The 24,340-nt window shown below is 47.0% G+C and overlaps 1 protein-coding gene across 1 annotated transcript in view; it reads left to right on the forward strand.

Moving 5' to 3' along the window:
* The first annotated feature begins 3,046 nt into the window (after positions 1 to 3,046).
* PTPN1 (protein tyrosine phosphatase non-receptor type 1) overlaps positions 3,047 to 24,340 on the forward strand; it is a 245,243-nt gene continuing 223,949 nt past the window's right edge. The window contains exon 1 of the mRNA XM_063958949.1: positions 3,047 to 3,447. Within this exon, the coding sequence (XP_063815019.1) occupies positions 3,385 to 3,447 (63 nt within the window). The 5' untranslated portion in view covers positions 3,047 to 3,384. The remainder of the gene's footprint in view (positions 3,448 to 24,340) is intronic.

Here is a 24,340-nt window from a genome sequence, read left to right on the forward strand (position 1 = left end):
ATAGCAGCCTTGCGCTTGTTAATTGCTGCTAGTTCTAAGGTAATAGAGGAAACACCCGATACCTCCTATTTAACACAGATTTACACAAAAAAAAAAATGCCCAAAACTAGCGCTCTATACACATGAAATGAAGATGTTTAATATTGACACGCAGAAATCCCCTGTGTGGTCTCTCTCCTGGAAAAACACTTACAGGTTGTTTCTTTCACGTGTGTCCATAAAGGTATCTTTAAACAGCTTACAGATTTCACCCACTGGTATCAGAGTTTTCTTTATCTAATAGCTGACAGTATGTAACTTACATTAGATTTCTGTCCCGCGTTCCCATAAAGGTATCTTTATCCTCTCTGTGTGTTGGTATCCAATAGGAATTCCCAGCAGAACACACTTGCTTCCAAAAAGGATTTTTATTTAAAATACAAAAAGTCACAAAAACAAGTCCGCATACATCAATTTGGAACTGGGTATCGGCAGTTGATGGAAAACCCCGTGAGAGAACGCACCGGCTGCAGACAGGTAAGCGCACCGCACGGAGTCCGAATCACCGATCTCCAGGACCTTCTGAACACAGACACAGGACGGCTTCAACGCGTCTTCTTGAAAAAGGGGAGTGGACTCCCTGAAACGCGTTGAAGTCGTCCTGTGTCTGTGTTCAGAAGGTCCTGGAGATCGGTGATTCGGACTCCGTGCGGTGCGCTTACCTGTCTGCAGCCGGTGCGTTCTCTCACGGGGTTTTCCATCAACTGCCGATACCCAGTTCCAAATTGATGTATGCGGACTTGTTTTTATGACTTTTTGTATTTTAAATAAAAATCCTTTTTGGAAGCAAGTGTGTTCTGCTGGGAATTCCTATTGGATACCAACACACAGAGAGGATAAAGATACCTTTATGGGAACGCGGGACAGAAATCTAATGTAAGTTACATACTGTCAGCTATTAGATAAAGAAAACTGTGATACCAGTGGGTGAAATCTGTAAGCTGTTTAAAGATACCTTTATGGACACACGTGAAAGAAACAACCTGTAAGTGTTTTTCCAGGAGAGAGACCACACAGGGGATTTCTGCGTGTCAATATTAAACATCTTCATTTCATGTGTATAGAGCGCTAGTTTTGGGCATTTTTTTTTTTTGTGTGTAAATCTGAATCTTTCAGCAGCACAGCTAATGGTGTCAATAGTAAAATAATAGGGGGTATGGCAAACTGGTCAATTCTTCATGGTATGCTGTAATGGCTCTTTCTGTAAGCATTAATGCACTTTCTTTCTTAAAATAACTTTGGGTTATATCACTTCACAAATCTCTTTCTCAGAACATTGGTTTGTTCATTTAGCTACATTTAGAAGAGCATCTTATTATAATGGCAATACAAAGATCCAATAAATCGACCATAACATTATTAACCTGAAAAGAAAGTTTGATGTTCAGAGAATTACTACTGAAGTAATGACAAGTCGTCCATACTATTTCTACCCTCTCACCAGTTAAACAAAACATTGTCAATGTAACATAATTTTACCAGGTCTGCACAGCAACCATGAGCACTCCATTCCATGTTGTTGTGCCACATTATTCACTGTATTCTCCTTTTGTCATACAGAGAATGTATTCACAACACATAGTAGTAACAGGCCAGGTATTGGTGTCACAGTGATAGGTCATATATTGGAGACACACAAATATATCTCAGGTATTGGGTGATAGGTAGTGGGTTACCATCAATGGCGATAGGGCAAGTTACCATCAATAGTTGACAATTATGTAATGGATGGCCATCACTGGTTTCACCTACCAATGGTGGTCATGCCAGTTCTTTCAGAACATGGGGGGTGGGGCTTTGTAGGTGTCAGGGGGCGGAGCCATACACTCTGTGTCCTGGCACCTTGTAAAAAACATACAAAAAAATTGGGTTATGTTATGCCATCAAATGAGGGAAACCATCTGGCTCTCCCTCATTGATGTCAAAAGTTTTCGACATCAGCAATAAACCATAGATGATTATGAATCATCAATGGTCGATAGATCAGGTATTTGGAACACAGTAATAGGTCAGCTACTGGGAATGTAGTGATGGGGCAGATATCTGTAGGGATGACACGGACATATATACAGTAGTGGTTGAAAAGTAATGTCAGGAACTGGAATAGTCAAGAAGCAGTGCATTTTGCCCCTCCTGGAGAGGGTCATGTTGGGAGGTGTGCAAAATGTTCTGTTCCTGCACTTCCCTCTTAACGTATGATTGCTAGTTCCGAACAGAGCATTTTCCCCAACCGGAATGGTAGATGCTAGAACCAAGTGGGCTAAAGGACCTCTGACATCTTTCACTATCCACGCCACAAACTACTCCCTTTTTGTAGAGTGACCATATTATCCCTTTTACCTGGGACACTCATGGATTATACAGGTTCTGTGGCTGATTAAAACCAGGTAAAATGTAAGCTTGAAGTCAGCCAGCCACAGAACCTGTGTAATCTATGAGCGTCCCAGGCAAAAGGGATAATATGGTCACTCTACCTCAGTGGTGCAAATAGAAATATTTTCTTAGTGGTACTGTCAAAAATGAGCATGGCCATACACTGCTAGTGGGAGTGGCTACATGACTCTAGCAGCGTGGCCACACGACAGCCCCCTTTTGGGGGGGAATCATAGTAATGCCTCCAATATAATAGAAATATATAGTAATGCCCCCAATTTAATAACAATATATAGTAAAGCCTCCATTATAACAGGATAATACAGCCACTGTCGCACTCCCAGTAACCCTGATAAAGTGGGAGGAGCCGTCATGCTGCCAAGCACCATGGTCTTGTTGCTTTGTGGCACATTATAACTGTGGTAATGGCAGTGGGTACTGCATACCTACTGCCAAATTCTTAAGGGTACTCCGTACTCGAGCATACTTGCACCGCTGCTCTACCTTTAGTTACCTGGTGGCAAACGAAGCGGAGCAAGCCACCAAGCCCCCTGGTGACGTCAGAGGTCCTTTCCCCAACTTGGTTTTAGCCATAACCATGCAGTGATAGGCAGGCGCTGGGGAGGGTCACACAGTGGCAGAGCAGGCACTAGAGTGACACAGAGTGGCAGGTACTGTGAGGGTGACCGCTAGGGGGCCTGACAGTCACACAAGGGGACAGCAGCTACCAACAGCACGGGAAGGACACGACGGATAGAAGCCGGGAGAAGGAGCCACTTCCGGATGAGTGTGGTGCCCCGTCGCGCCCGCTGCCACGGTTGGCTGCGTCTGGAGCGGAAGTGACGCTGCCGTCCGTGAGGGAGGTGGGAGTGCGCGCTTCCGGCTGCGTGCAGTGGTGTCAGGCAGGAGCAGCAGCAGCGGGAGGAGGAGGAAGAGACGGCCGGGAGGGAGAGGAGAGAGCGGCGCCCAGATATGGACATAGAGAAAGAGTTTCAGGAGGCGGACAGGAACAGCAGCTGGAACTCCATTTACCAGGTAAGGAGTAGTGCCTCCTCTTCCCTCCGTACCCCCCCTCATCCCCCGCCTCAGCCAGGGGCTCCCCCGCCCCCCACATGCCCTCACCCTCCAGCCTGACAGCCAGGGACTACTGACTGACAGCTGTCACTCAGCCCTGGTATTCTGCAGGTACGTGCCATCAGTCAGTGAGAGGCTGGGAGCACAGGAACCCAGGGCATTCGGCATATGCCACCTCTTTGTGCTGTTTGGTGAGCATTGCCCCATCAGGCTGTACTTTATCCTGGGCATACTAGGCTTTATAGTGAGATGTGCAATATCCTGTCACGCACAAACACACGTATATATTCTGTAGTAGTGTCAATATACTGTCAGGAAAAGCAGACACCTCTAAGCCTATATGTATTTCCAAGCAGTGTTCATTGTGAGCCCATTAAGCTCTGTGGCAACTCTAGTAGATTCAATGACCATTTGATTAAGAAATATATTAATGCAGTTTGTTTAAGCATCAGAAAGCTTGGACTAATCCTTTGTGTTTTGCCATGAAAACCTATTTACATTTTCCGTTGCTGGTATTTTCTAGCCTGCACTTGCTGTGTTATTTAGTGTCTGCATTGTGCTCATAAAGCCAAGTGCGGAGCTGAGGTCATTGCAAGTGATGGCTTCAGAAATGGAAGGCTCTCGCTGGTGTCTGCAGCGATGTCTATTGTTTCCTGGCATTTTATCTTCAGTTGGTTCCAGGTCTTCATAACATTCCCTGGGATCTGAGCGGTATCCTGAGAACTCTGTGGTCAGTCTGTGTAATAACTGTCCACAGCCTCTCAGCCTTACTTTCTTCTAGTGAATATGCTGTGCAGCAGAAAGTGTTGATCCTTTAAAAGTGTGTTCACACTACTGACAGCCTGATTGTTGTCATCAGTAATTGAGGACGTTGTCTGTGTCTTGTCAGTTGTACTCCAGTGTATAAGTCATGTATGCACAATGGAACCCAAATGAAGATCATCGCACCACTAGGTGCTAGTGACCTCACACTGTGCCTAAATGCTGTCACTATTTCATATTGAATTGGTAGGCTTGAATATTGGTTCAGCCCACAAAAGGTTGACCACAGTATGCGCAGGTCATTCCTCTTAGTCTGAGACTTGAACAGGCATTGAACTAGTCCTAAAAGATAAAAAATGACAGTTGCAGCCTTTTGGTATTTTCTCTATCGTCCTAAGTGGATGCTGGGGTTCCTGAAAGGACCATGGGGAATAGCGGCTCCGCAGGAGACAGGGCACAAAAAAGTAAAGCTTTACTAGGTCAGGTGGTGTGCACTGGCTCCTCCCCCTATGACCCTCCTCCAGACTCCAGTTAGATTTTGTGCCCGAACGAGAAGGGTGCAATCTAGGTGGCTCTCCTAAAGAGCTGCTTAGAGAAAGTTTAGTTTAGGTTTTTTTCTTTACAGTGAGTCCTGCTGGCAACAGGATCACTGCAACGTGGGACTTAGGGGGAAAGTAGTAAACTCACCTGCATGCAGAGTGGATTTGCTGCTTGGCTACTGGACACCATTAGCTCCAGAGGGATCGAACACAGGCCCAGCCGTGGAGTCCGGTCCCGGAGCCGCGCCGCCGACCCCCTTGCAGATGCTGAAGCGTGAAGAGGTCCGGAAACCGGCGGCTGAAGACTCCTCAGTCTTCATAAGGTAGCGCACAGCACTGCAGCTGTGCGCCATTTTCCTCTCAGCACACTTCACTGGGCAGTCACTGAGGGTGCAGAGCGCTGGGGGGGGGGCGCTCTGAGAGGCAAATATAAACCTTATACAAGGCTAAAAATACCTCACATATAGCCCATAGGGGCTATATGGAGATATTTAACCCCTGCCTGACTGGAAAAATAGCGGGAGAAGAACCCGCCGAAAAAGGGGCGGGGCCTATCTCCTCAGCACACGGCGCCATTTTCTGTCACAGCTCCGCTGGTCAGAACGGCTCCCAGGTCTCTCCCCTGCACTGCACTACAGAAACAGGGTAAAACAGAGAGGGGGGGCACATTAATGGCTATATATATATATATTAAAGCAGCTATAAGGGAGCACTTAATATAAGGATATCCCTTGTATATATAGTGCTTTGTGGTGTGTGCTGGCAGACTCTCCCTCTGTCTCCCCAAAAGGGCTAGTGGGTCCTGTCTTCATTAGAGCATTCCCTGTGAGTTTGCGGTGTGTGTCGGTACGTGGTGTCGACATGTATGAGGACGATATTGGTGTGGAGGCGGAGCAATTGCCAAATATGCAGATGTCACCCCCCAGGGGGTCGACACCAGAATGGATGCCTTTATTTGTGGAATTACGTGATGGTTTATCTTCCCTTAAACAGTCAGTTGAGGACATGAGGCGGCCGGACAATCAATTAATGCCTGTCCAGGCGCCTCAAACACCGTCAGGGGCTGTAAAACGCCCTTTGCCTCAGTCGGTCGACACAGACCCAGACACGGGCACTGATTCCAGTGACGACGGTAGAAATTCAAACGTATTTTCCAGTAGGGCCACACGTTATATGATTTTGGCAATGAAGGAGACGTTACATTTAGCTGATACTACAGATACCGTAAAACAGGGTATTATGTATGGTGTGAAAAAACTACAAACAGTTTTTCCTGAATCAGAAGAATTAAATGACGTGTGTGATGAAGCGTGGGTTGCTCCTGATAAAAAGTTGATAATTTCAAAAAAGTTATTGGCATTATACCCTTTCCCGCCAGAGGTTAGGGCGCGCTGGGAAACACCCCCTAAGGTGGACAAGGCGCTCACACGCTTATCCAAACAAGTGGCGTTACCCTCTCCTGAGACGGCCGCACTTAAGGATCCATCAGATAGAAAGATGGAAGTTATTCAAAAGAATATATACACACATGCAGGTGTTATACTACGACCAGCTATAGCAACTGCCTGGATGTGCAGTGCTGGAGTAGTTTGGTCAGAATCCCTGATTGAAAATATTGATACCCTAGATAGGGACAATGTTTTACTGTCGTTAGAACAAATAAAGGATGCATTTATCTATATGCGTGATGCACAGAGGGATATTTGCACACTGGCATCTCGGGTGAGTGCTATGTCCATTTCAGCCAGAAGAGCCTTATGGACACGACAGTGGACAGGCGATGCGGATTCAAAACGTCACATGGAGGTTTTGCCGTATAAAGGGGAGGAGTTATTTGGAGTTGGTCTATCAGACTTGGTGGCCACGGCTACTGCCGGGAAATCCACTTTTTTACCTCAAGTCACTCCCCAACAGAGAAAGGCACCGACCTTTCAACCGCAGCCTTTTCGCTCCTACAAAAATAAGAGAGCAAAGGGCTTGTCGTACCTGCCACGAGGCAGAGGAAGAGGGAAGAGACACCAACAGGCAGCTCCTTCCCAGGAACAGAAGCCCTCCCCGGCTCCTGCAAAAACCTCAGCATGACGCTGGGGCCTCTCAAGCGGACTCGGGGACAGTGGGGGGCCGTCTCAAAAATTACAGCGCGCAGTGGGCTCACTCGCAGGTAGACCCCTGGATCCTGCAGATAATATCTCAGGGGTACAGGTTGGAATTAGAGACGGATCCTCCTCATCGTTTCCTGAAGTCTGCCTTACCAACCGTCTCTTCCGAAAGGGAGAGGGTGTTGGAAGCCATTCACAAGCTGTACGCTCAGCAGGTGATAGTCAAAGTACCCCTATTACAACAAGGAAAGGGGTATTATTCCACTCTATTTGTGGTACCGAAGCCGGATGGCTCGGTAAGGCCTATTCTAAATCTGAAGTCCTTGAACCTCTACATAAAAAAGTTCAAGTTCAAGATGGAGTCACTCAGAGCAGTGATAGCGAACCTGGAAGAAGGGGACTTTATGGTATCCTTGGACATCAAGGATGCGTATCTACACGTTCCGATTTACCCCGCACACCAGGGGTACCTCAGGTTCATTGTTCAAAACTGTCACTATCAGTTTCAGACGCTGCCGTTCGGATTGTCCACGGCGCCTCGGGTCTTTACCAAGGTAATGGCCGAGATGATGATTCTTCTTCGAAGAAAAGGCGTATTAGTTATCCCATACTTGGACGATCTCCTAATAAGGGCAAGGTCCAGAGAACAGCTGGAGACAGCTTTAGCACTATCTCAAGAGGTGCTAAGACAACACGGGTGGATTCTGAATATTCCAAAATCCCATTTAATCCCGACAACTCGTCTGCTGTTCCTAGGAATGATTCTGGACACGGTTCAGAAAAAGGTTATCCTTCCAGAGGAAAAAGCCAAGGAGTTATCCGATCTGGTCAGGAACCTCCTAAAACCAGGAAAAGTGTCAGTACATCAATGCACAAGAGTCCTGGGAAAAATGGTGGCTTCTTACGAAGCAATTCCATTCGGCAGATTCCATGCAAGAATATTCCAAAGGGATCTGTTGGACAAATGGTCAGGGTCGCATCTGCAGATGCACCTGCGAATAACCCTGTCACCAAAGACAAGGGTGTCACTTCTGTGGTGGTTGCAGAAGGCTCACCTATTAGAAGGCCGCAGATTCGGCATTCAGGATTGGATCCTGGTGACCACGGACGCCAGCCTGAGAGGCTGGGGAGCAGTCACACAAGGAAGAAACTTCCAGGGAGTATGGACGAGTCTGGAAAAGTCTCTTCACATAAACATTCTGGAACTAAGAGCAATATACAATGCTCTAAGCCAGGCGGAACTTCTCCTGCAAGGAAAGCCGGTGTTGATTCAGTCGGACAACATCACGGCGGTCGCCCATGTAAACAGGCAGGGCGGCACAAGAAGCAGGAGTGCAATGGCAGAAGCTGCCAAGATTCTTCGCTGGGGGGAGAATCACGTGATAGCACTGTCAGCAGTGTTCATCCCGGGCGTGGACAACTGGGAAGCAGACTTCCTCAGCAGACACGATCTTCATCCGGGAGAGTGGGGTCTACATCCAGAAGTCTTCAACATGTTAATAGACCGTTGGGAAAGACCAATTGTAGACATGATGGCGTCTCGCCTCAACAAGAAACTGGACAAATATTGCGCCAGGTCAAGAGATCCACAGGCAATAGCTGTGGACGCACTGGTAACTCCTTGGGTGTACCAGTCAGTGTATGTGTTTCCTCCTCTGCCGCTCATACCAAAGGTATTGAAGATCATACGGCAAAGAAGAGTAAGAACAATACTAGTGGTTCCGGATTGGCCGAGAAGGACTTGGTATCCGGAACTTCAAGAGATGCTCACGGACGAACCGTGGCCTCTACCTCTGAGAAGGGACCTGCTACAGCAGGGTCCCTGTCTTTTTCAAGACTTACCGCGGCTGCGTTTGACGGCATGGCGGTTGAACGCCAGATCCTAAAAGGGAAAGGCATTCCAGAAGAAGTCATTCCTACCTTGATTAAGGCACGGAAGGAAGTCACCGTGAAACATTATCACCGCATTTGGCGAAAATATGTAGCGTGGTGCGAGGATCGGAGGGTTCCGACGGAGGAATTCCAACTGGGTCGTTTCCTACATTTCCTGCAATCAGGATTATCTATGGGTCTCAAATTGGGATCCATTAAGGTTCAAATTTCGGCCCTGTCAATATTCTTCCAAAAAGAATTGGCCTCTGTCCCTGAGGTCCAGACTTTTGTCAAGGGAGTACTGCATATACAGCCTCCTGTGGTGCCTCCGGTGGCACCGTGGGATCTAAATGTAGTTTTAGATTTCCTCAAATCCCATTGGTTTGAACCATTGAAAAGGGTGGATTTGAAATATCTCACATTGAAAGTGACTATGTTACTAGCCCTGGCCTCTGCCAGGAGAGTATCTGAATTGGCGGCTTTATCTTATAAAAGTCCATTCGGATAGGGCAGAACTGCGGACTCGTCCGCATTTTCTCCCTAAAGTGGTATCAGCATTTCATCTGAACCAACCTATTGTGGTGCCTGCGGCCACTAGCGACTTGGAGGACTCCAAGTTGTTGGACGTTGTCAGAGCCTTAAAAATATACATTGCAAGGACGGCTGGAGTCAGAAAATCTGACTCGCTGTTTATATTGTATGCACCCAACAAGTTGGGCGCACCTGCTTCTAAGCAGTCGATTGCTCGTTGGATTTGTAACACAATTCAACTTGCACATTCTGTGGCAGGCCTGCCACAGCCTAAAACTGTAAAAGCCCACTCCACAAGGAAGGTGGGCTCATCTTGGGCGGCTGCCCGAGGGGTCTCGGCATTACAACTCTGCCGAGCAGCTACGTGGTCGGGGGAGAACACGTTTGTAAAATTTTACAAATTTGATACCCTGGCAAAGGAGGACCTGGAGTTCTCTCATTCGGTGCTGCAGAGTCATCCGCACTCTCCCGCCCGTTTGGGAGCTTTGGTATAATCCCCATGGTCCTTTCAGGAACCCCAGCATCCACTTAGGACGATAGAGAAAATAAGAATTTACTTACCGATAATTCTATTTCTCGGAGTCCGTAGTGGATGCTGGGCGCCCATCCCAAGTGCGGATTATCTGCAATTCTTGTACATAGTTATTGTTAACTAATTCGGGTTATTGTTAAGGAGCCATCTTTAAGAGGCCCTTTCTGTTGTCATACTGTTAACTGGGTTTAGATCACAAGTTGTACGGTGTGATTGGTGTGGCTGGTATGAGTCTTACCCGGGATTCAAAATGCCTCCCTTATTGTGTATGCTCGTCCGGGCACAGTACCTAACTGGAGTCTGGAGGAGGGTCATAGGGGGAGGAGCCAGTGCACACCACCTGACCTAGTAAAGCTTTACTTTTTTGTGCCCTGTCTCCTGCGGAGCCGCTATTCCCCATGGTCCTTTCAGGAACCCCAGCATCCACTACGGACTCCGAGAAATAGAATTATCGGTAAGTAAATTCTTATTTTTTTGCTTATTCATATCAATAAATGCACATCTTCGTTGTTTCCTCCTAGATGTCAGTGGATTCTGTTTTGTTTTGTCCACTTTGGTGCTGGAAGAATAGCTACTGTGACTTTTCTCATCGTTTTCTACTTCCGGTGACAATGTATTTCTGCACATTTCATATCTAACTTGATCACTGTTTCCAGCGAGACTTCTGGATGATAGTGACCACACTCTTCTCTGTGATTGAATTAGCTTGATCAGATCTGTCCCCCCCCAAACAAAGCCTTTATATTATTGATAGATGGGGTTGAGGGTTTTTTTTTTTTTCATTGATCTCCCTCCCAGCCCTTGTGTTGCACTCGCACTTTTTATCTTCTCTCTGAAATCAATTTTCTCTGCTATGACTCCCTAATGGATGGGGCTGTGTGCTTTGTTTGCTGTTTTGACAGGGATTCCGGTTTCTCTGTTGAGTAAGTAAATTACAGCCTTTCCATTGATATCTACCGCCATATCCTTTTGGGATACTCAGATTAGATTTTGCCAAGTAGAGCTCATTTGCATAAGCAATCAATAGCTACGATTAGTTTTGTTTTTAGGATAATTACAGAATGTATTTGTAGTGCTGCAGATAAAATTGCTGCATAATTTCCGTCTCATCTTCTGATGTCAGCACAAAAAAATAGAAAGCATTTCTGCAGAAAATGACTTCTGATGATAAGCTATTTCAAGTACATCTGTCACTTTAAAAAAAAAAAAGTGTTTTGTTTACACTGTAGCTTAAAATGTTAAAGTGACTATTTCTTTGGGGTTAGTGGCTGAATATTTAGAAATACAGACTTTTTTTTTTTTTTCTTTAGCAGCAAGTTTTTTTTTGTTAAGTATTTTAACACAAAGCTGAAACTTTTAGCGATTTTCCTTGTGTACCTAACAGTGATTTTGTGAAGCCACATATTTAAATGGCTGCCACTGCAATACATTTCTGTTTTCTGTTTTTTCCTGGAACCATTTAATAATTTCCCATCAATGTGCATTCTGATTTCTTAAGGTGACAAAAGAAAAAGAAGGAAGGCTGCGCTTCAAGAGGAAAAGAACAATGAATCCACTAAGTGTGTACAATTTTATGACAATTTATTAAAAACACTAACTCATTAAAAAACAGCAATATTCTGTACAGTAATATTGTGCCATGTGCATGCATAAAAAATAGAGTTTACCCAAAGTGTTGGTTCAGGACATGTATTATATAAACTCTGTAGGATCCGTTCCAGATATTGCCCTTAAATGATATATGTCCAGTTGTGATCCACTATGGAGAGTCCCTTTTAGATGGTGTTTAGAGAGTCCAATACAAATTCCATATGCCGCTAGAGGGTTGAAGGTTGAATAGAATGTCCCATAAATGGTGGGTACCTCATGCAGTGCGGTGATTGGATGGTGCCTCTCTAGGACTCCTCTGGATGGCTGGAAAGTGGTGAGGGCTGGTTCGGATCCAATTGAAGAAGGTCCTGCTCCAAGGGGTAAATACCTGACGCGTTTCGCTGCATATACCTTGCAGCTTTTTCAAAGGTGTCTTTGAAAAAGCTGCAAGGTATATGCATCGAAACGCGTCAGGTATTTACCCCTTGGAGCAGGACCTTCTTCAATTGGATCCGAACCAGCCCTCACCACTTTCAGCCATCCAGAGGAGTCCTAGGGAGGCACCATCCAATCACCGCACTGCATGAGGTACCCATCATTTATGGGACATTCTATTCAACCTTCAACCCTCTAGCGGCATATGGAATTTGTATTGGACTCTCTAAACACCATCTAAAAGGGACTCTCCATAGTGGATCACAACTGGACATATATCATTTAAGGGCAATATCTGGAACGGATCCTACAGAGTTTATATAATACATGTCCTGAACCAACACTTTTGGTAAACTCTATTTCTCTATCGTCCTAAGTGGATGCTGGGGTTCCTGAAAGGACCATGGGGAATAGCGGCTCCGCAGGAGACAGGGCACAAAAAAGTAAAGCTTTTACCAGATCAGGTGGTGTGCACTGGCTCCTCCCCCTATGACCCTCCTCCAGACTCCAGTTAGATTTTGTGCCCGAACGAGAAGGGTGCAATCTAGGTGGCTCTCCTAAAGAGCTGCTTAGAGAAAGTTTAGCTTAGGTTTTTTACTTTACAGTGAGTCCTGCTGGCAACAGGATCACTGCAACGAGGGACTTAGGGGAGAAGTAGTGAACTCACCTGCGTGCAGAGTGGATTTGCTGCTTGGCTACTGGACACTAGCTCCAGAGGGACGATCACAGGTACAGCCTGGATGGTCACCGGAGCCGCGCCGCCGGCCCCCTTGCAGACGCTGAAGAGAGAAGAGGTCCAAAATCGGCGGCTGAAGACTCCTGAGTCTTCATAAAGGTAGCGCACAGCACTGCAGCTGTGCGCCATTTTCCTCTCAGCACACTTCACACAACAGTCACTGAGGGTGCAGAGCGCTGGGGGGGGCGCTCTGAGAGGCAAATAAAAACCTTATTAGAGGCAAAAAATACCTCACATATAGCCCACAGAGGCTATATGGAGATATTTAACCCCTGCCTAACTTCAAAAATAGCGGGAGACGAGCCCGCCGTAAAAGGGGCGGGGCCTATCTCCTCAGCACACAGCGCCATTTTCTCTCACAGAAAAGCTGGAGAGAAGGCTCCCAGGCTCTCCCCTGCACTGCACTACAGAAACAGGGTTAAAACAGAGAGGGGGGGCACTGATTTTGGCGATATTGTATATATATAAAAGATGCTATAAGGGAGAAACACTTATATAAGGTTGTCCCTATATAATTATAGCGTTTTTGGTGTGTGCTGGCAGACTCTCCCTCTGTCTCCCCAAAGGGCTAGTGGGTCCTGTCCTCTGTCAGAGCATTCCCGGTGTGTGTGCTGTGTGTCGGTACGTGTGTGTCGACATGTATGAGGACGATGTTGGTGAGGAGGCGGAGAAATTGCCTGTAATGGTGATGTCACTCTCTAGGGAGTCGACACCGGAATGGATGGCTTATTTAGAGAATTACGTGAGAATGTCAACACGCTGCAAGGTCGGTTGACGACATGAGACGGCCGACAATCTATTAGGACCGGTCCAGGCGTCTCAGAAACACCGTCAGGGTTTTTAAAAAACGCCCATTTACCTCAGTCGGTCGACACAGACACAGACACGGACACTGAATACAGTGTCGACGGTGAATAAACAAACGTATTTCTCATTAGGGCCACACGTTAAGGGCAATGAAGGAGGTGTTACGTGTTTCTGATACTACAAGTACCACAAGAAAGGGTATTATGTGGGAGTGAAAAAACTACCTGTAGTTTTTCCTGAATCAGATAAAATAAAATGAAGTGTGTGATGATGCGTAGGGTTACCCCGATAGCAAATATTGGCGTTATACCCTTTCCCGCCAGAAATTAGGGTACGTTGGGAAACACCCCTTAGGGTGATAAGGCGCTCACACGCTTATCAAGTGGCGTTACCGTCTCCAGATACGGCCGCCCTCAAGGAGCCAGCTGATAGGAAGCTGGAAAAATATCCTAAAAAGTATATACACACATACGGTGGTTATACTGCGACCAGCGATCGCCATCAGCCTGGAGATGCAGTGCTGGGTTGGCTTGGTCGGATTCCCTGACTGAAAATATTTTATTCATGTAGAGCATTTAATAGGATGCATTCTATATATATGTATGTGAGATGCACAGAGGGATATTTGCTCTCTGGCATCAAGATAAGTGCGTTGTCCATATCTCCCAGAAGATGTCAGGGACACGACAGTGGTCAGGTGATACAGATCCCATACGGCAGATGGAAGTATTGCTGTATAAAGGGAAGGAGTTATTTGGGGGTCGGTCCATCGGACCTGGGGACCACAGCAACAGCTGGGAAATCCAACCTTTTTTACCCCAAGTTACATCTCAGCTAAAAAAGACACCGTCTTTTCAGCCTCAATCTTTCCTTTCCCATGAGGGCATGCAGGCAAAAGGCCAGTCATATCTGCCCAGACATAGAGGTAAGGGAAGTAGACTGCAGCAGGCAGCCCTTTCCCAGGAAAAGAAGCCCTCCACCGCGTCTGCCAAGTCCTCAGCATGACGCTGGGGCCGTGCAAGCGGACTCAAGGTGGGGGGGTAGTCTCAAGAGTCTCAGGGCGCAGTGGGATCACTCGCAAGTTGACCCCTAGATCGTACGAGTATTATCCCAGGGGTAAAGATTGGAGAGTCGAGACATCTTCTCCTCGCAGGTTCCTGAAGTCTGCTTTACCAACGGCTCCCTCCGACAGGGAGGCAGCATTGGAAACAATTCACAAGCTGTATATCCAGCAGGTGATAATCAAAGTACCCCTCCTACGACAAGGAAAAGGGTATTATTTTTCCACACTATATTGTGGTACTGAAGCCAGACGGCTTGGTGACACATAGTCTAAATCTAAAATGTTTTGAACACTTACATAAAAGGTTCAAATCGAGATAAAGTCACTCAGAGCAGTGATAGCGAACCGGAAAAAAGGGGACTATATGGTGTCCCTGGACATCAAGGATTACCTCCATGTCCAAATTTTGTCCTTCTCATCAAGGGTACCTCTGGTTCGTGGTACAGAACTGTCAATATCAGTTTCAGACGATGCCGTTTGAATTATCCACGGCACCCCGGGCCTTTTTACCAAGGTAATGGCCGAAAAGATGTTTCTTCAAAGAAAAAAGGCATCTAAATTATCCCTTACTTGCACGACCTAAAAAGGGCAAGTTCCAGAGAACAGTTGGAGGTCGGAAGAGCACTATCTAAAGTAGTTCTTCGACGGCACGACTGGATTCTAAATATTCCAAGAATCGCAGCTGTTTTCCGACGATACGTCTGCTGTTCCTAGGGATGATTCTGGACACGGTTCAGAAAAAGGTTTTTCTTCCCGAGGAAAAAGCCAAGGAGTTATCCGACCTGTCAGGAACCTCCTAAAACCAGGAAAGGTGTCTGTACACAAGAGTCCTGGGAAAAATGGTGGCTTTTTACGAAGCAATTCCATTCGGCAGATTCCATGCAAGAATTTTCCAAAGGGATCTGTTGGACAAATGGTCAGGGTCGCATCCTCAGATGCACCTGCGAATAACCCTGTCGCCAAGGACAAGGGTATATCTTCTGTGGTGGTTGCAAAAGGCTCATCTATTGGAGGGCCGCAGATTCGGCATACAGGATTTGATCCTGGTGACCACGGACGCCAGCCTGAGAGGTTGGGGAGCAGTCACACAAGGAAGAAACTTCCAGGGGGTATGGACGAACCTGGAAAAGTCTCTTCACATAAACATTCTGGTACTAAGAGCAATCTAAAATGCTCTAAGCCAGGCGGAACCACTCCTGCAAGGAAAACCGGTGTTGATTCAGTCGGACAACATCACGGCGGTCGCCCATGTAAACAGACAGGGCGGCACAAGAAGCAGGAGTGCAATGGCAGAAGCTGCCAACATTCTTCGCTGGGCGGAGAATCACGTAATAGCACTGTCAGCAGTGTTCTTCCCGGGCGTGGACAACTGGGAAGCAGACTTCCTCAGCAGACACGATATTCACCCGGGAGAGGGGGGTCTTCATCCAGAAGTCTTCCACATGCTAATAAACTGTTGGGAAAGACCAATGGTAGACATGATGGCGTCTCGCCTCAAGGACAAGTATTGCGCCAGGTCAAGAGATCCACAGGCAATAGCTGTGGACGCACTGGTAACACCTTGGGTGTACAAATCAGTATATGTGTTTCCTCCTCTGCCTCTCATACCAAAGGTATTGAAGATTATACGGTGAGGAGGAGTAAGAACAATACTAGTGGCTCCGGATTAGCCAAGAAGGACTTGGTACCCGGAACTTCAAGAGTTGGTCACGGACGACCCGTGCCCTCTACTTCTGAGAAGGGACCTGCTACAACAGGGTCCCTGTCTCTTTCAAGACTTACCGCGGCTGCGTTTGACGGCATGGCGGTTGAACGCCAGATCCTAAAAGGGAAAGGCATTCCAGAAGAAGTCATTCCTACCTTGATTAAGGCAAGGAAGGAAGTCACCGCGAAACATTATCACCGCATTTGGCGAAAATATGTCGCGTGGTGCGAGGATCGGAGTGTTCCGACGGAGGAATTTCAACTGGGTCGTTTCCTACATTTCCTACAATCAGGATTGTCTATGGGTCTCAAATTGAGATCTATTAAGGTTCAAATTTCGGCCCTGTCAATATTCTTCCAAAAAGAATTGGCCTCAGTTCCTGAGGTACAGACTTTTGTTAAAGGAGTACTGCATATACAGCCTCCTGTGGTGCCTCCGGTGGCACCGTGGGATCTAAATGTCGTTTTAGATTTCCTCAAATCCCATTGGTTTGAACCATTGAAAAAGGTGGATTTTAAATATCTCACATGGAAAGTGACTATGTTACTGGCCCTGGCTTCCGCCAGGAGAGTATCTGAATTGGCGGCTTTATCTTATAAAAGCCCTTATCTAATCTTCCATTCGGATAGGGCAGAACTGAGGACTCGTCCGCATTTTCTCCCTAAGGTGGTATCAGCGCTTCACCTGAACCAACCTATTGTGGTGCCTGCGGCCACTGGCGACTTGGAGGACTCCAAGTTGTTGGACGTTGTCAGAGCCTTAAAAATATACATTTCAAGCACGGCTGAAGTCAGAAAATCTGACTCGCTGTTGATACTATATGCACCCAACAAGTTGGGTGCCCCTGCTTCTAAGCAGACGATTGCTCGTTGGATTTGTAACACAATTCAACTTGCTCATTCTGTGGCAGGCCTGCCACAGCCTAAATCTGTTAAGGCCCATTCCACAAGGAAGGTGGGCTCATCTTGGGCGGCTGCCCGAGGGGTCTCGGCATTACAATTCTGCCGAGCAGCTACGTGGTCGGGGGAAAACACGTTTGTAAAATTCTACAAATTTGATACCCTGGCAAAAGAGGACTTGGAATTCTCTCATTCGGTGCTGCAGAGTCATCCGCACTCTCCCGCCCGTTTGGGAGCTTTGGTATAATCCCCATGGTCCTTTCAGGAACCCCAGCATCCACTTAGGACGATAGAGAAAATAAGAATTTACTTACCGATAATTCTATTTCTCGGAGTCCGTAGTGGATGCTGGGCGCCCATCCCAAGTGCGGATTATCTGCAATACTGTACATAGTTATTGTTAACAAATTCGGGTTATATTGTTAAGGAGCCATCTTTAAGAGGCTCTTTCTGTTATCATACTGTTAACTGGGTTTAGATCACAAGTTGTACGGTGTGATTGGTGTGGCTGGTATGAGTCTTACCCGGGATTCAAATTGCCTCCCTTATTGTGTACGCTCGTCCGGGCACAGTACCTAACTGGAGTCTGGAGGAGGGTCATAGGGGGAGGAGCCAGTGCACACCACCTGATCTGGTAAAAGCTTTACTTTTTTGTGCCCTGTCTCCTGCGGAGCCGCTATTCCCCATGGTCCTTTCAGGAACCCCAGCATCCACTACGGACTCCGAGAAATAGAATTATCGGTAAGTAAATTCTTATTTTTTTTATGCATGCACATGGCACAATATTACTGTACAGAATATTGCTGTTTTTTAATGAGTTAGTGTTTTTAATAAATTGTCATAAAATTGTACACACTTAGTGGATTCATTGTTCTTTTCCTCTTGAAGCGCAGCCTTCCTTCTTTTTCTTTTGTAAGTGTAATATATTGGGATTGACTTCCCTCTTAACATTGGCTGCTGCTTAGCTGAGCACCTCGCCTCATAGCGCCCGAATACCCCTGGGTATTATTTATTACTTTTTTTTTTTATTTCTTAAGGTGGCTACACACTAGGCAATGTGTTCGGTGAGCGACATCGCCTAGTGTCCCTCCCCCATCCCGGGTCAGGCCGCCCGACGGCTGGCATACACACTCATTAATGATACCGCACAGTGACGTGATGCCATTGCCGCCGGAGCAGGCAGCTTTGGACGATGAGTCGGTAACAACCCGCAGGGTCTCGCATCGAGCGGTGGCATATAACACTGGGCGATATAGTAAACTATACAGCTCAGGAGGGGGAAAATGAGCAATATAGTTCACTATATCGCTAAGTGTGTACCCACCTTTAGTGTGAGTCAGTCAGTCCCAAAGCCCCTTGTTGGTCAGGTGATATTAGGATAAAGAGTCGGTGGGGGTTTATGCTTTGAACAATTCAATGCACCATTGCTAATTACATTCTGGCATAAATGTTGATCAAATGATGACGCTTCACTCCATGTTTTGTCATAAAATGACCAGTGATTTATGTTAAAGAATCGCACCTAATTTTTAGATCTGCGTGTACCTTTAATTTATGCGCAAAAGCACGGTCTTTTAATTAGTTTGTAAAATAATGAAATAATATATAACTTTCTCTAACGTCCTAGTGGATGCTGGGGACTCCGTCAGGACCATGGGGGGATAGCGGGCTCCGCAGGAGACAGGGCACATCTAAAAAGCTTTTTAGGTCACATGGTGTGTACTGGCTCCTCCCCCTATGACCCTCCTCCAAGCCTCAGTTAGGTTTTTGTGCCCGTCCGAGAAGGGTGCAAACTGGATGGCTCTCTTAAGGAGCTGTTTAGTAAAGTTTTTTTTTTTAGGTTTCTAATCAGTGATTCCTGCTGGCGACAGGATCACTGCAACGAGGGACTTAGGGGAGAGACTTGCAACTCACCTGCGTGCAGGAGGATTGAAGTTTTAGGCTACTGGACACTGAGCTCCAGAGGGAGTCGGAACACAGGTCAGCCTGGGGTTCGTCCCGGAGCCGCGCCGCCGATCCCCCTTACAGACGCTGAAGAAAGACGGCGGAACGGAGGTCCGGAAACAGGCGGCAGAAGACTTCACAGTCTTCAGAGAGGTAGCGCACAGCACTGCAGCTGTGCGCCATTGTTGCTACACGGCTCACTGACACGGTCACGGAGGGTGCAGGGCGCTGCTGGGGGCGCCCTGGGCAGCAATATAAATACCTATTTGGCAAATAAATACATCACATATAGCCATTAAGGCTATATGTATGTATTTAACCCAGGCCAGTTTTCCTAATAACCGGGAGAAAAGCCCGCCGTGAAAGGGGCGGAGCTTATTCTCCTCAGCACTCAGCGCCATTTTCCTGACCAGCTCCGCTGGTGAGGAAGGCTCCCACTCTCCCCTGGACTACAGAAACAGGGTTAAAGAGAAGGGGGGCATAAATTGGCGATATAATTATATATTAAGAGCCCATATATAGAAACAACACCTTCTAGGGTTGTTATATACATTATGGCGCTTTTGGTGTGTGCTGGCAAACTCTCCCTCTGTCTCCCCAAAGGGCTAGTGGGTCCTGTCCTCTATCAGAGCATTCCCTGTATGTGTGTGCTGTAGGTCGGTACGTGTGTGTCGACATGTATGAGGAAAATGGTGAGGAGACGGAGAAAATTGCCTGTAATGGTGATGTCACTCTCTAGGGAGTCGACACCAGAATGGATGGCTTACTTATGGAATTACGTGATAATGTCAACACGCTGCAAGCCGGTTGACGACATGAGACAGCCGGCGGACAAATTAGTATCGGTCCAGGCGTCTCAGACACCGTCAGGGGCTTGTAAAAACGCCCATTTACCTCAGTCGGTCGACAGACACTGACACGGACACTGACCCCAGTGTCGACGGTGAAGAAACAAACGTATTTTTCCTTTAGGGCCACAAGTTACATGTTAAGGGCAATGAAGGAGGTGTTACGTATTTCTGATACCACAAGTACCACAAATAAGGGTATTTTGTAGGGTGGGAATAAACTACTTGTAGTTTTGCCTGAATCAGATAAATTAAATGAAGTGTGTGATGATACGTGGGGTTCCTCCGACAGAAAGTTATGGGCGGTATACCCTTTTTCCCGCCAGTAGTAAGGGCGAGTTGGAAAACACACCTTAGGGTGGACAAGGCGCTCACACGCATATAAAAAACATGGCGTTACCGTTTCCAGATACGGCCGCCCTCAAGGAGCCAGCTGATAGGAAGCTGAAAAATATCATAACAGTATATACACACATACTGGTGTTATACTACGACCAGCAATCGCCTCAGCCTGGATGTGCAGCGCTGAGGGGGCTTGGTCGGATTTCCTGACTGAAAATTTTGATACCCTTGACAGGGACAGGATTTTATTGTCTATAGAGCATTTTAGGGATGCATTTCTATATATGTGTGATGCGCAGAGGCATATTTGCATTCTGGCATCAAAGAGTAAATGTGATGTACATATCTGCCAGACGAAGACACGACAGTGGTCAGGTGAGGCAGATTCCAGACGGCATATGGAAGTATTGCCGTATAAAGGGGCGGTCCATTGGACCTGGTGGCCATGGCAACAGCTGAAAAATCCACCTTTTGTTACCCCGAGTCACATATTGGCAGAAAAGGACACAGTCTTTTCAGTCTCAGTCCTTTCGTCCCCATACGGGCAGGCGGGCGAAGGCCAGTCATATCTGCCCAGGGGGAGAGGAAAGGGAAGAAGACTGCAGCAAGCAGCTCATTCCCAGGAACAGAAGCTCCTCACGGCTTCTGCCAAGTCCGCAGCATAACGCTGGGGCCGTACAAGCGGACTCAGGTGCGGTAGGGGGTCATCTCAAGAGTTTCAGCAACACTCGCAAGGGAACTCCGGGATCCTACATGTAATATCCCAGGTGTACATTGGAAATTCGAGACGTCTCCCCCTCACACAATTCACAGGCTGTATTCCCAGCAGGTGATAATCAAAGTACCCTTCTTACAACAAGGAAGGGGGTAGTATTCCACACTATATTGTGGTACTGAAGCCAACCGGCTCGGTGAGATCTGAAATATTTGAACACTTACATACAAGCGTTCAAATCAAGATGGAGTCACTCGGAGCAGTGATAGCGAACCAGGAAGAAGGGGACGATATGATGTCACTGGATATCAGGGACGTTTACCTACAGGTCCAAATTTGCCCTTCTCACCAAGGGTACTTCAGGTTCCTGGTACAGAACTGTCACTATCAGTTCAGACGCTGCCGTTTGGATGGTCCACGGCGCCCCGGGTCTTTACCAAGGTAATGGCCGGAATGATGATTTTTCTTAAAAGAAACATGGACGCTTTCCTGATAAGGGCAAGGTCCAGAGAACAGTTGGAGGTCGGAGTAGCACTATCTTAAGTAGTTCTACGACAGCACGAGTGGATTCTAAATATTCCAAAATCGCAGCTTTTTCCGACGACACGTCTACTGTTCCTAGGGAAGATTCTGGACACAGTCCAGAAAAACGTGTTTCTCCCAGTGGAGAAAACCAGGGAGTTATCCGAGCTAATCGGGATCCTCCTAAAACCAGGAAAAGTGTCAGTGCATCATTGCACAAGAGTCCTGGTAAAAATGGTGGCTTATTACGAAGCAATTCCATTCGGCAGATTTCCCGCAAGAACTCTTCAGTGGGATCTGCTGGACAAATGGTCCGGATCGCATCCTCAGATGCATCAGCGGATAACCCTATATCCAAGGAAAAGGGTGTCTCTCCTGTGGTGATTACAGAGTGCTCATCTTCTAGAGGGCCGCAGATTCGGCATTCAGGATTGGATGCCGGTGACCACGGAGGCCAGCCTGAGAGGCTGGGGAACAGTCACACAGGGAAAAAATTTCCAGGGAAGTGTGATTAAGTCTGGAGAATTCTCTCCGCATAAATAAGCTTAGAGCAAATTTATAATGCTCTAAACTTAGCTAGACCTCTGCTTCAAGGTCAGCCGGTATTGATCCAGTGGGATAACATCACGGCAGTCGCCCACGTAAACAGAAGGGCGGCACAAGAAGCAGGAGGGCAGTGAAAACTGCAAGGATTTTTCGCTAGGCGGAAAATCATGTGATAGCACTATCAGCAGTGTTCTTTCCGGGAGTGGACGACTGGGAAGCAGACTTCCTCAGCAGGCATGACCTCCACCCGGGAGAGTGGAAACTTCATAGGGAAGTTTTTCAACATGATTGTGGACCGTTGGCAAAGACCAAAGGTGGACATGATGGCGTCCCGCCCGAACAAAAACGGGACAGGTATTCCGCCAGGTCATGAGACCTTCAGGCGATAGCTGCGGATGTTCTGGTAACACCGTGGGTGTACCAGTCTGTGTATGTGTTCCCTCCTCTGTTTCTCATAACCAGGGTATTGAGAATTATAAGACATAGAGGAGTATGAACTATACTAGTGGCTCCGGATTGGCCAAGAGGGACTTGGTACCCGGAACTTCAAGAAATGCTCACAGAGGACTAAGGGCCTGGGGAGCTAAGAAGGGACTTGATTCAGCAAGTACCATGTCTATTCCAAGACTTACCGCGGCTGCGTTTGACGGCATGGCGGTTGAATGCCGGATCCTGAGGGGAAAAGGCATTCCATAAGAGGTCATACCTACCCTGGTCAAAGCCAGGAAGGAGGTGACCGCACAACGTCATCACCACATGTGGTGAAAATATGTTGCGTGGGTGAGGCCAGGAAGGCTCCACGACGGAAATTCAACTAGGTCGATTTCTACACTTCCTGAAAACAGGAGTGTTTTGGACCTCAAATTGGGGTTCATTAACATTTAAATTTCGGCCCTGTAGATTTTCTTCCAGAAAGAATTGACTTCAGTTCCTGAAGTCCAGATTGTAAAGGATGTATTGCATATACAGCTTTTTTGTGCCCCTAGGGGCACCGTGAGATCTCAACATAGTGTTGGGATTTCTTAAAATCATATTGGTTTGAACCGCTCAAATCTGTGGATTTGAAATATCTCACATGGAAAGTGACCTTGCTGCTGACAAATATCTCACATGGGAAGTGACCATGTTGTTAGCCCTGGCCTCGGCCAGGCGATTGTCAGAATGGGCGGCTTTGTCTTACAAAAGCCCATATTAAAATTTTCCATTTGAACAGGACAGAACTGGGACTCGTCTCCAGTTTCTTCATGAAGGGGTGTCAGCGTTTTCACCTGAAACAACCTCTTGTGGTGCCTGCGGCTACTAGGGACTTGGAGGACTCCAAGTTACTAGACGTGGTCAGGGCCCTAAAAATATATATATATATATATATAGTTAGGACGGCTGGAGTCAGAAAGTCTGACTTGCTGTTTATACTGTATACACCCAACAAGCTGGGTGCTCATGCTTCTAAGCAGTCTATTGCACGCTGGATTTGTAGTACAATTCAGCTTGCACATTCTGTGGCAGGCCTGCCACAGACGAAATATGTAGATGCCCATTCCACAAGGAAGGTGGGCTCATCCTGGGCGGCTGCCCGAGGAGTCTCGGCATTACAACTTTGCCGAGCAGCTACGTGGTCAGGGGAGAACACGTTTGTAAAATTTTACAAATTTTGATACTCTGGCTAAGGAGGACCTGGAGTTCTCTCATTCGGTGCTGCAGAGTCATCCGCACTCTCCCGCCCGTTTGGGAGCTTTGGTATAATCCCCATGGTCCTGACGGAGTCCCCAGGATCCACTAGGACGTTAGAGAAAATAAGAATTTACTTACCGATAATTCTATTTCTCGTAGTCCGTAGTGGATGCTGGGCGCCCATCCCAAGTGCGGATTGTCTGCAATGCTTGTACATAGTTATTGTTACAAAAATCGGGTTATTACTATTGTTGTGAGCCATCTTTTCGGAGGCTACTTCGTTTTGTTATCATACTGTTAACTGGGTTCAGATCACAAGTTGTACGGTGTGATTGGTGTGGCTGGTATGAGTCTTACCCGGGATTCAAGATCCTTCCTTATTGTGTACGCTCGTCCGGGCACAGTACCTAACTGAGGCTTGGAGGAGGGTCATAGGGGGAGGAGCCAGTACACACCATGTGACCTAAAAAGCTTTTTAGATGTGCCCTGTCTCCTGCGGAGCCCGCTATCCCCCCATGGTCCTGACGGAGTCCCCAGCATCCACTACGGACTACGAGAAATAGAATTATCGGTAAGTAAATTCTTATTTTCCCTTTACTAGAAGTGGAATATTTACTTGTCACAAAATATAAATAAAATATAGTTTAGATACTGGCGATAATGAGAGGGAAATTGATTTACATGACATCCCACACT

Source organism: Pseudophryne corroboree, chromosome 3, assembly GCF_028390025.1.
Source record: "Pseudophryne corroboree isolate aPseCor3 chromosome 3, aPseCor3.hap2, whole genome shotgun sequence".
NCBI lineage: Eukaryota > Metazoa > Chordata > Amphibia > Anura > Myobatrachidae > Pseudophryne > Pseudophryne corroboree.